Genomic DNA, 12,901 nt, shown 5'->3' with positions numbered 1-12,901 from the left:
AAAAGAGAAGTGAACCTGATGATATAAGTTATGAGTGACACTGAAGAAGTTCTGAATATTTCAGAAACAGAAGATGAAACAGATGTTATCGACGATTATTTGAACTATCACTTTCACGAGGACAGATATAAAGATGCTGAGTGTTTCAATATTATGCCTATGAATATACGTTAATATATGTTAAGGTTCATTTCCATCATCAGTTACATTATTCAAAAATGTTTATATGAGTTGTGTACTTATAAGTTTAAAGTTCATTTCTACTCTATTATTGATACATTATGATATAGTGCCAAATTAACCTCTCAGAAGTGTTTAGTATCTTTAAATTGTTAGTTTTAGGTATCTGATGAGATGTTTTTTATTTTGTTGTATTGCTGATGTAAACAATAAAACTCGAAACTTGAAACGTAGTTTGAATACTAATTTCGATCAGTTTATTAATTTTCTGCCTCAATGAATTAAAAACTGATATTCACATTATAATATTAACGGAGACCTGGTTGACTGCAGGTATGCCGTTCATTTTCAACATTCCTGGATATAGGCTACGGCAATAAATGAGTACACTAAACAGAATGAATGTGATGGATTATGCATGTACATAAAAGATTGTATAAGATTCAAAGAAGTTTCACTCAATATTACTGATGCCAATGTAGTTAGTGCTGACTTAAGAATTGATGATTTTATTGTGAAGGTGATTGGGGTTTATAGATCACCAAGTAATCAAATATTGATAATTTTCTTAATAGTCTAAGTAATGAAATCAGTAAAATTCCTAATGGAATAAATGTTTGTGTGGCGGGAGACATGAATATAAATACACATTCAACTAGTGTTCCTGTTCAAGATTATCTGCATATTTTCAATAGTAATGGCTATAAGTCTTACATAACTGGTGATACCAGAGTAACAACCACAACAAATTCTTTCATTGTCCACTTTTTTTATGAAAATTCAGGCAACCATTCTATGTCCATTGAAGGAGCTATATTTAGGACAACCATAACTGACCACTACGCGGTTGTACTGAACTTGGTGAAGGTTCCTATCAATAAGGATAAAAGAAACGTATCGATAAACACATTAACTAGAACCAACTATCATGCACTATTGGAACGCATAAGGAATGAAGATTAGGAAGAAATCTATACCGTGAATGAAGGCATTGGCACTATTATGGATAAATTTGTCGATCGTTTGACCAGTCTCATCAATCAATGCAAGAAGGTAAAAGAGATACCTAACAGACTTCGTCTCCTGAAGCCCTGGATATCTGAAGGCATCATAAGATCAATAATCACGCGGGACAAAATGCATTCTAGACTCTAATGCTAATGTTGAATGTATAAAAAGGCAGTTTATTTACATAGGTACTAAAATAATAAACCTCATTCCAAATTACTTTCTCATGGACAATAAGATTAGCGGAAAAATTAAACTGGATATAAAAGACTGGACATACAGTAATTTCTTCTTCCATTTAGATATATGACTCGAGATTTCTGCTCCAGCATTGTTTTTTCTTTAGCTTTTTTCATTTTTCAGTGGACTCGCTTACCTTTATTTTGAGTACCTATTCCTCTGTTTTCTTCCTTCCCCCCATTTCTCCCTTCCCTTTTTTCCTCATTACTTCTCTTCTCTTCTTTGCCTGCCTATTACATGAGAAACCATATCTTCCTCTCTTTTTTCTCTTCTCCAACACACCCAACCACAAAGCCCATGGTTTTTTATATTTGTAACATTTTATTGTGTTTTATTTGTTTCGTAATTATTTTTTGTGTGTTTTTAATAAATTGAAATTGAAAAAATTGAAATTGATGGTCAATTGAAATATATGGTACTATACGAAAAACGTTATTTTTATCATTTCCTCAATTACCGGAAACACTGAATTGGCATTTGTGGTGCAGATGTCCCATTTTTTCTCATGCTATATGCTTGAGAATTTTTGCTTCCGACGGTTTTCAAAATTATCTCAACATAATTATATTCTACATGCACACAACAAATAGTAGATAGCGATTTATTTAATTTTAATTCGCTGAGTTATCACACTCTACAGCAAATCAAAGCTGTAAATTAAGATGTAGTGACTAACCTTGGGCCTTTTCCACTCGATAGATTTGACGTCGAGCGATTTACTGATACTGGGCGATTTGCTGAAAACGAGCGACGATTTGACTGCATCGAACTCACAGTCCTCGAACAACTGACCGCTGGCCAAACATGAGTCGCGGATCTTGTAGAAGTCCTGAACGCCATTGGCCCGCGGACGGAAGCCTGAGCCCTTCTCTCCAACCTAAATCACAACAGAAAAGCGCAATATTAGATGATATTATGTGATCGAATGGGCCAATGTAGGAACACAGCAATGTGAAAATAATTCAAAATATTCGATGTGGTAGATATATGCAATGATCAAATTGGCCAATGAATAAGCACAGCATTGGAATAATAAATCAAAATATTAAGCTGCATACAGATTTGAGCATTGACCACCATGAACACGCACATTTCACTTTTTATCAGTTTATTATCACTCATTATATCTGTATCTTAATTAATGTTTCTGTTCAAATACAGCTGTAATCATCTGATGCAAAGTGAAGCTGCTATAACAGGGAGGACAAAATAGTAGCTTACGTCACAAGGATGGGAAGGGGCCTTTTGCACAAGAGAATGATGTGTCGAGAATGATGGTTCTAGTCAGCTGAGACTAGCATTTCATTGCAAAAGTCATTCACGTCCAAGTAGCGTACACTAGAGTGGAGTGGAGCGTACACTACGATAGAGTGGAGCGTACACTACGGGAGTGGCCGTAGTCGAGTGGATCAGATGCTGGCTTTATGATTCAGAGGCCCGGGTTCAAATCCCGGCCCGGGCATGATATTTATCTCGGGCCACTCCCGTGTTTCGGATGGACACGTTAAGCCGTCGGTCCCGGCTGCCTAAAAAGCAGTCGTTAGGTCATGTCAGAGGCCCTGAAATTGATCAGCTGCGACCTGAAAACTCTGACACCAGACCTGAGCCAGCCAGGTCACTCGATATTATTATTATTATAGCGTACACTATGTTTTGTCATAACAATCTAAAGAAGAATAATTGAAAAATATAAAACATCACATCCTTGTGCTGATGATACTACATGCATTCTATAAACATTACCTAGTTTATAAATTCTGAATCAGGAATTTTGCGGAAGTTGACAAAACTTCCACCTTGAGCGCTGAAGATGGTTTTTTAGTAGCAGTTTTGCTGTTCCTATTTTGGAACTAGGAAACATACTCGACTGTGAAGAAAACATATGTTTTCCTACAGTTACGATGAAAAGTGGCCATTTGCTGCACTGATTACAGAACGCAAAGAATTACTTTTCTGCTCTAGTGCGGGAAAAATTTTTCTGCACTCCAGATTTGCAACATGGCAACGCAAAATACTTAGTAGGTTATATGGATCAACAGTGCAGCAAAATCAAAATGAAGTTGGTAACAGTGACTGGGCTGCTATAGTGAGCAGAGGTGCAACGAAGCACAACGAGCAAATTATTAGTATTAGATATTATAACCAAGGACAACATTTTTATTCAATTTGACAATAAATTAAGGTTTTTATCAATAATAAAATTACACAGAAAAACATTTGATGCATTTCAGGCAATTTTACCAAAAATTACCCACTTTTCATATTCAATGGTAACTGTAGGAAAAACTTAATGTGAAATACGTGCGCAAAGTTCCTCTGCTGCACTCAAGAAACCATTCCTTGACGTAAACGTAAACGTTTCTTTCAGTGCAGCAAACTGTCACTTTGCGCACTAGTTGCACAAATAACTATTTCATTACAGTTGAGTATGCTGTAATGAGAATCATATGTTTGATTGTTCTGCAAACAGCTGTTTACCGGTTTGATTTCATTCATGGAAAACAGCTGAGATTTGATGATTATGACAAAAAATAACAAAATGATACATCAGATGTTCATGTTTAAACAATAATTATTGATATTGAAGTTATTGGGAGAAAAATTATCCAAGAATTACAATTATTGTACTTCTTCAATAACAAGAATTGTAAGATGAGTGATGAGGTGTTCAATACTGAGCATAGTGGACCTACAGTTTTAGGTGGAATCCAAACCATTGGGAAGTGGTTTTTCATCTCATGAATCATATTCGGTGGAGTTGGCTTAAGAGGTCACGATTACAATGGGAGTAGCAGGCGTATGTTTCTTCAAATAACTTATCTAAGCGATATCTTATCAGCGCAAACAATAAGTCAAACTGTTTCTCAGATATATAATAGGCTATTTTTATATTTAAGGAGGTACAATATCATGAATAAATGTAAATATCATTAATATTCAAATATTTCAATTGATTAATGGATCAGACAAATAACAGACATAATTATTCATTCATCAAAATGTACATGTGCATTGAATACTGTCACAGTTATAATATGACTATACATTCCATTTCAGATTATGCGAAACAAAACACTTCAAAAGAAAAAATCAACAAATCAATACAGATAATGCACGTTATACAAATTCACTTTATCCAAACAGGAAAGTCTTTCTTGAATTTGAGGTCCCAGTAATTACACAGGATTATGTAAAAAGATCATCATACTTTATATAATAAAAAATAAAACCAATCAAAACTCATTGAGCTAGCCAAGCAAGTACTATCGAGTCCATTCGAGAAACTCAATTGTCAAGGGAAAGGAGCATTCAAGATATTCATCAGATGTAGAGAGTTTGTACCGCAGCCTTTAAGAATAAAATCAAGCTGGAAGATGTGACTGAAACAATAAGAAGATTGAAGTCGAAATAGGCAGGACATATTTCAAGACTACAAGTAAGATGGACGTAGGAGATAAATATGATTGGGAGCGAACATTGAGAAAGAAGAACGTCAGCAGACCAAGGATAAGGTGGAAGGACGACATCGTCAGAATGGCTGGAGCGAATTGGATGTTAGTTGTCTCAGGCACAACCTGAGGGAGGTCTATGCTCGGTGACGGTCTCACTTTCCAAAACATTGATCAAATTCATAAGAAAAAGACTGTCGAGAAATTTCGTCATCACATTTTTTGTTTAACCCTCAATTACACGCATAGCGTACCGTACTTATTCATATTCGTTCTTTAAGGTGGTTTCAATAGCTACAATTTTCCAGTCCTTCACGTTTTCTTTCATCCTCATCATACTTTTCCGTAGTAGATGACAGTGCTGGTGGGAGTCCGGGGGTGTGCAGACTTCGGTGTGCAGCTGACTGTTGAAGTGGGAAGACCTCATTTTTAAGAAAATAAACTTCACAATCGCACTCAATAATCTTTTCTTTTTATTATATTATCCTTTTTAAATGTTATTTTTCTTCAATGCTAAAGTTGATAACCACTTTTCCTTAAATACTAATATTATTATTTTGTATTTTCATAGAAGCTTGTTCTCTCTGCTAAATCAAAAATTATATTTTACCAATATACAATTTTCTCAAATTCTATTTGAATAATTATTGTGAATAAATAATATCGTATCAAAGAAGTTTTCCTCATTTTTATCATTCATGTACAGCTCAAATTCTATGAAATAAGTTTGTGAAAGGTTTGAAGACACACAATTTACATATAGCGGCACTCAGTGCCGCGCGCGTGTAATATCATTAGAAGGCGCCTAGCGTGTAGTTGAGGGTTAAGTTGTGAATCGTATTATTTCTATATGTTACTGGAGCACTGATCATTTTGTCTGTTTTGGAGAAATATAGGCTTTATTAATTAATAATCTAACGATATGCAGGCATACATCTTCCAAGGTAGGTACTATTTTCATAGATTAATTTTTTCCTTGAAGCGGCAAAGAACCTAGTTACCTGGAACCTTTCCCACCTCTGGCAGCGTAATATATTGAGCGTAATTTTGAAAGTGAAGTAACGTGACAACTGCTGGTATGGTTCACATTTTTCATGAATAATTCTTCCCTTGGGGCTAGGGCCTGGTTTCCTACAGCCATCACCTCCTCTGGCAGCGTTAATCATAAATTATGTCAGTGGTATAACAAATTTGAATGAAGTTTTTAACTATTGTGTTATAGCACTTCCATACTTCGGGCTCAACAATTGTACTGCAGCAGGGAAGGGAAAGGTTGTAGGTAATCAAGTCTCTTGCCGCTCCCAGGGAAGAATTATTCAAGGAATATTTTATAAAAATTTATGAATTAAGTTTTCATCTATTATGTTACACCACTTAAACAATTATTTTTCTACTTCATTTTTCAGAATTCATGTTCAAATTTCATTCATGGGACATGAATACATGCCATTTATGTTAATATATACTTATAATCTAGAGAGACCTGCTCTTCGAAACAGATGGTTAAAATTTACAACTGAATTAATAACCAGTCAGGTTGGCATTAAGTTAAGGAAGGTTTCCAAACAAGATTTGAGTTATGTCACTTTATTAGGTTAGCATCAAGTTGAAGAACTATAATAAAGGAATGAACTGGCTCATACACGTAACTACTGGACTGATTAACTTGAGATTCCGCATATAGATTTTCAATTAACCGAGGATGGTTCTAGGCCTATTTCAAACTCTTCCATGTTCCACTCGGTTTAGTGTTAAGTTTGTCAAGTTTTAAAATAGACCCTTATGGAGCACGGGTTATCTGCTAGTAATAAATAAATAAAGCCTTTATTCCTCAAAAACATAAAAAATTATCAATGCTACAAAAACATATGAAATTAATACGATTTACAACCAGTGATTATAGAATGTAACTCTTTTACAGAACAATCCTCGGTTAATTAAAAATCTATATGCGTAATCTCAAGTCTAGTAGTTCAGAGGTGATGATGCGTCAAACATAATTTCCTTATATTTTTTAAAAAATTCACGGCCTTAAGAAGTCCATGGAAAGAATTCATCAATAATAATATGTAATCTCCGTATCTACAGTATTGCATAAATTATAATCAGTCACTTGTGGGAAGATTATTGTAGAGATGAACTAATCAACTTTTTTCACCGGTGGGTGGTTTTTAATTGAAATTTTGGAATCTGCTCCAGTGCTAGCCAATTAATTATTTCGTGATTTATAAAAACTAGTGGGGTGATGCTTTCTGTAGTCATTGACTTGTCGTTAACCAACCCTTGCCTTCTACTCATCCACTCATAAATCCTTGGAAGCTTGACACCCAAGGTCTATGATTCAATTTACTTGTTATGCTGTGGGGGCTTTCATTGTAAAGACTAATCAGTGATAATCAGAGAGATTAATTATTAGTGGAATGGGGAAATTGTTTACAGTTTATTTGCACCACTGTTCATCACTACTGGCGAGTGGTCTGTTGTTCGGGTGTATATGACTTGAATTTCGTAACGAAATGTTTGTTGTTTATTATTCTACTTATAATAATTACTCTTTCATACTCTTAGAAACTTTTTGTGAAAATTAATGTTTTTGCAAAATGTACACTCATCAAATGAATATTCCCCACAATCTTAATTATTCCAATACTATTTATCAGGCACCCAATTCGAGGCGGCATGAACCTGTTTACCCACAACCTTCCCCCTTCTGAAAGCGAAATTGTTTGTGTTGAGCCCAAATTATGAAACTGGTTTAACACGACGGCTGAAAACTTGATTCATCAATTTTCACCACATATTCATTGATTTATTCTTTCCTGTGTGTGGCAAATGATCTGGTTACCTACAACCTTTCCCTCCTCTGGGTGCATATTACCATAGATAAAGGATAAGCATAAGCATATTTCTATATTTCATATTTCTATATTTCTTGTCTCTGATATTACTGAGCTCATATCATGAAAGTGGTTTGACGTGATAACTGAAGACCTAATTTGCCAATTATTAATTATAATTCTCAGAAATACACTGGTGGAGGCAAAGGATCTGGTTTCCTACAACCTTTTTCACCTCTGTGAGCGTATTATTGAGCTGAAATAATAAGAGTTGTATAGCATGATAGCTGGAAATATGTTGAAATTATTGGAATAATATTTTCCTTCATTAATTATTTCGCGAGGGCGGCAAAGGAACTGGTTACCTACAAACTTTTCCATCTCGTAATTATTGAGCCCAAGTCATGAAAGGGCCCAATCACTATTTTCATCATATTATTCTAGATTAAATGCCCTGGGGGCGGAATGGACCTACAAATTATTTTTCCGCCGCCAGCAAAACTGTAGAGTGAAAATTATGAAACTTGTACAGAATGGAGGCTTCAAATCTTCCCCATCGATCGACACCTTCTTTTTGCAAATTGATGATTGCAGTAGCGGGCTGAGCTGTCTCCCACGGTGTTACGGTCGTACCAAGTTATGAAAATGGTATAGAAGGAAAGCCCAAGATCGGCTCTATCTTTGGCTCTCGGATTTTTGAGATCAGGCTAATCGTCATTCTGACCCGCCAAGATAGAAATGCGAATAAACCCCATTCCCCGTTGAGCCCAAATTCTGATCTTTGGATTTTCTGAAAGCTAAAAATTTGTGATCGATGTATATGGTATTTATATAAAATACTGTGTTGTAAATCCATTTTTCTGCACAATCTATTCCAAATTTAAATTAAAACCAGCACATTTGAAGTGAAAACACCATTACTTTTTAGCAGTGACAATGTTTCGACCTATTGTCGGTCATCTACAGACTCCGAACATGAGTAAATGTAAGTTTTTCGTCTTCAAAAATTTTTCAATATAAAATTATTGTAAAATAATCCAATTTCTCTTGTCGAAGAATTTTACTAATTTCAAAAAGTAGTTGATGAAATCACCACGAAATCTACATTCCCTGATCTTATGTACTGCTGAATAAATTGGTAGTCTATTGCTATTCATTCAATCTATTGTTCTTATCATTCCACATGCATATTTCTCTCAATTTCAAAGAATGATAGGACATTCAAGATGATATACCAGGGTCATTTTATAAAAGACGAATGTATAATAATAAAAGAATAATTAATTAATAAAATTATAATTATCATTCTTCAAAATAATTGTCTTGAAGATTGAGGCATTTGTCATACCAGTGGACCAGAATTCTCTTCATAAAACTCTGCCGCCAAATGAGTTTAAGTAGGCCTTGTTTTGGAGCACCCCGTTAGTTTGGAAGTTCATGTCTTAAGTTTGGGGGGAGGGTATGAGCTACTAGTGATCAAGTCAAGTTTATATGGTGAGTTAGGTGATCGAAATTAGTCCATGTGTTTTGCTAGAGAACACTGCGAGGCAGATGTCATGTAATGGATCATGTCGATTCCGGAAGTCATTTCAACTGATGTCTTTAATAATTTTTCGACATCATTCAAGCACAGAATCATCACTCATAATGTTTCTTGTGTGAATTTTCTTCATTAGATACATGCTGAACTATTGCCTTTTGCTTGCAAAAACGAGTAACGCTACGGGATTGAAAGGTTAGACGCACTGGCTATGCTAGTCCCCAATCAAGATAATATTGTAATTAAACCAGATCTAGCCAGTCAAACCGTCTATTCAGGACCCCCAGCTGGATTATCCATCCAGCTATTTCTTGAGCTTACTTCTACTTTCCTCTGTCAAATATCTAATCAAGAGATTCAGACTCGATTAAATCACGTAATACCAATAATAAAATTATGTAGCGCAGGGTTGCAAAAATCTCTTCTTCAATCAGAATGAATAAAAAATTTAGTGAATACCCACATGGAGACATTACAATTCCTTGAAAGTTTGGGCATTTTCGATTGTTTGTAATTGATTTGATTATTTTTAGATTTGAAAAAATCTGTGTTTTTTGTTTGTTTGATTGTGAATTGGAGTGTAACTCAAAAATGTGAGTGAGACATAGCTGCCTACAAGCTACATTTGGACTGTTGTATAAATCAGAATTGAACCGTTTTGGGCTTTAGCCTGTGGTACTTTTCTAAAAGTTTTGTAATTCTGAGTGATTGAATAAACAAAATTTCATTATTCATATCTATTTCTTTATGATGATTAAGATAATATCATCATATTATGATATTGAATTATTGTAATTCAGTCCAGTTCTTTGAAATATACATGAAGGAGGGAACTAACAAAACATAGCCTACAATTCAAACCCTTTCAGCAGGTTTAAATTTAGGTACTTGTGAAATCTAGGAAACACAATGAAAAACGCTGGAAACGCAACCTAAAATTCAAACCCTTTTCAGCAAGTTTAAATTTACTTGTGAAATCTAGGAAAACACAATGAAAAACGCTGGAAAACGCCGATTTCAGGTTAATTTTTGACGTAACTTCGAATCACACTACTTCATTTTTACACAGTTCATTTCGTAAACCTTAGCTGAACCTTTGTATCAGATTTTAATATTTTCTGTCAATTAGTTTTTTAAGAAGCTGATAAAACGCTGAAAAATGCAAGAAACATGCATATTTTAGGCATTTATTTCAAAACTCTTCTGATATAGTATTTTCAATATCTTAGCCGACTCACTGACTTTTTTATGTTTTTTTGTTTCATGAAATTTTCTATTTATCTATCCTTGAAAATGCTGAGAAAACGCAGAAAAATGCTGGAAACTATCAGGCCTATCTTTGATTTTTTTTTCTAAATACGTGCTTTGTGTCAACCACCCGTCCACCGCCAATCAAGTCTAATTAGCCCCTCCCGAAACCAAATCCTGGATTTGAGTACCTACAGTCCGTAATAACTGAAATTAATTGGTGAAAGTACACTGCATATCCTACTTACCACTTTGAATTTAGCCAGCGACGGCATAGGCACAGCTCTGGTCTTCTTCACAGTTTTGATAGGAGCAACATTCTCCTTATTTTCCGACTTGAGATTGCCCACCAAGTTACCGACTCCATTCAAAAAGTGCATCGCTTGCTCGGTGTGATCCGAGTCGTTGACACTCATGATGCTATTTCTGTGTGTCAAACTGCTCTTACAACACGGTAGAACACAAAAAAAACTAGGTACGGCAAACTACACTGGAAACTTGCACTGCGCTAAACTAGTGGGCGATTTTCACTTGGAAATTAGAGAAAAGTTTAGAACAGTCGATGACAAGCGACTTGCTGCAAAGAAGCTATTGAGAGTAAGACCGCAATTTGTCCTCACAGCTCTGTCTTTCTCCCTACTAATGATTAGTTGGCAACTCAACCGTGTATATATAGGCTACTGTATCCAGTCTTCTATCAACAATGAGTTGATTAGGTGTCGATCGTCAAATGCATGCATTCAGAGCTCGTCTTACAAGCCGTGGGAGAGAAGAATCACTAAGATGTTGATACTGCATAATATCAGAAATAAGCTGCTAATTATTCCATTACTTGCACCTCGGTATAACACAATACCCGGATAGAATAGGATTCATCAGTTGGGGTTGTGAGTAACCAGCTCCTTTGGAGCGGTCCTACTGCCATGAAGCTGACCCCACCATATCGAGCCAGAGATTTGAAACGTAATTCAATAATTCGGGCTTCCAGGAAATCCAAGTTTCAGAATCTGGGCTGGACGGAAAATGAGGTTTATGATTTTCATGATCCATTCATTCATTTCTGACCACAAAATTGAATTCTCATAGCTAGTCCGGGCGCAAATGTCATGAATAAGGCACTCCGTGGTCATTTTTGAGTAACAGCCGTGGAAGATGTCTCAATTTCTTCGTTAGGTCAAGCATAATAAGGATCGTGATGATGATAAGTCGAAAACACCTCGGAAACAAGATGGCCGCCAAAATATCAGGGTTTTGTTATATCGCTTGTATTTCTATAACCGTTCAAGATATTCAACCGTTTTCTTAAGACAAAAATATTTTTAAAATCTACCTCTACAATTTTGTTTTTAAAATTTTCCTTTAAATCGCATATTTTCTTAGTTATAACCTTCAAAACCCCCAAGAAAATTGTTTTTAAATTTGTTCAAATTTCATTCCATTATAACTTTTTTTTGCAAGAGATACAGAGAAATTTCAAATGTATGAAATTTAGAGCGTTTTTTTCAACTTTGGAACGATATATCTTCGAGCGCTGTACGTCAAAAAATGAGTTCTCCAGCGCCCTCCAAAGAAAACCCTGCATGATTTCTGGTTCGTTTTCCCATACGCATGAGGTATGGACTATAAAAGCTAGAACTATAAAATCGATTTTTCCATGAATACTTGAAGATAGAGACTTGCAAACGGTCTAAATCTCTTCGTTACAGCAAGACGAATAAGAATATTGATGATGGAAACAACGAAAATATTCGACATCATTGAATAATACAAGATGGCGGTTATTATTGACATGAATTTTTATATCGCTTGTTATTCAGTTATTGTGAGAGGTATCGGATTGGTTTTACGACCAAAGTGTTTAGAATCAACCAAACAATAATGTTCGAGAGAATCATCTCATTTCGACCACTCTTTCCATTATTTATTCAACTTCAAAAACTTGAAACATACATTTTTCGGGGACAATATTTCACTTTTCACCCTGTATATGCATTCGCAGTAGACAAACACTAGTTTTATTGACACAGTGTTGTAGAATATTTCCAAAGCTTCAAAATTACATCTGGTTGGAGACTGTAAGTCTATATTTTACGGCTAGAGCATCATGGGAAAAACAGTAAAAAATACTGTTGCTGCGGATAACACCCTTTTTCCACCAAATGCCAATCCCAACAATTAGAAAACCGTGTAACTCATGGCTCCTTGAAGGTACAGACTTGGGAATGGTATCAATCTTTCTATAATGATGTGTAGAAAGAGATTATCCATGATGGCAACCTCAAAAATGTTTGTCATCATGAAAAAACAAGATGGCGGCGAAGATATTATTTTCGCAATTCTAATAATTTCGAGGCTATCGGATCAATTCAGCCATCTGGAAGCTCCAAAATAATCATTCT

The 12,901-nt window shown here is 35.3% G+C and overlaps 1 protein-coding gene across 1 annotated transcript; it reads right to left on the bottom strand.

The window, feature by feature from the left end:
• Positions 1 to 2,062: 2,062 nt before the first annotated feature.
• Positions 2,063 to 11,129, bottom strand: LOC120353929 (calpain-A-like). Its single transcript, XM_039439476.1, has 2 exons — positions 10,751 to 11,129; positions 2,063 to 2,305 (listed from the first exon to the last, which is right to left on the bottom strand). The coding sequence occupies exons 1-2, from the start codon at positions 10,916 to 10,918 to the stop codon at positions 2,063 to 2,065; spliced, it is 411 nt and encodes a 136-aa protein (XP_039295410.1). The 5' UTR covers positions 10,919 to 11,129.
• Between the last annotated feature and the right edge of the window lie 1,772 nt (positions 11,130 to 12,901).

Source organism: Nilaparvata lugens, chromosome 12 (assembly GCF_014356525.2).
Source record: "Nilaparvata lugens isolate BPH chromosome 12, ASM1435652v1, whole genome shotgun sequence".
In the NCBI taxonomy this organism is placed as follows: Eukaryota; Metazoa; Arthropoda; class Insecta; order Hemiptera; family Delphacidae; genus Nilaparvata; species Nilaparvata lugens.
The sequence above is the reverse complement of the archived record's forward strand: the minus strand, read 5'-3'. Positions and strand labels throughout refer to the sequence as shown.

Excerpts from the sequence above, each read along its gene's own strand:
- LOC120353929 (XM_039439476.1), bottom strand. The coding sequence starts at position 10,918 with ATGAGTGTCAACGACTCGGATCACACCGAGCAAGCGATGCACTTTTTG. Across the intron at positions 2,306-10,750 it reads CGCTGGCTAAATTCAAAGTG|GTTGGAGAGAAGGGCTCAGG; the intron begins GTAAGTAGGATA and ends GTTGTGATTTAG.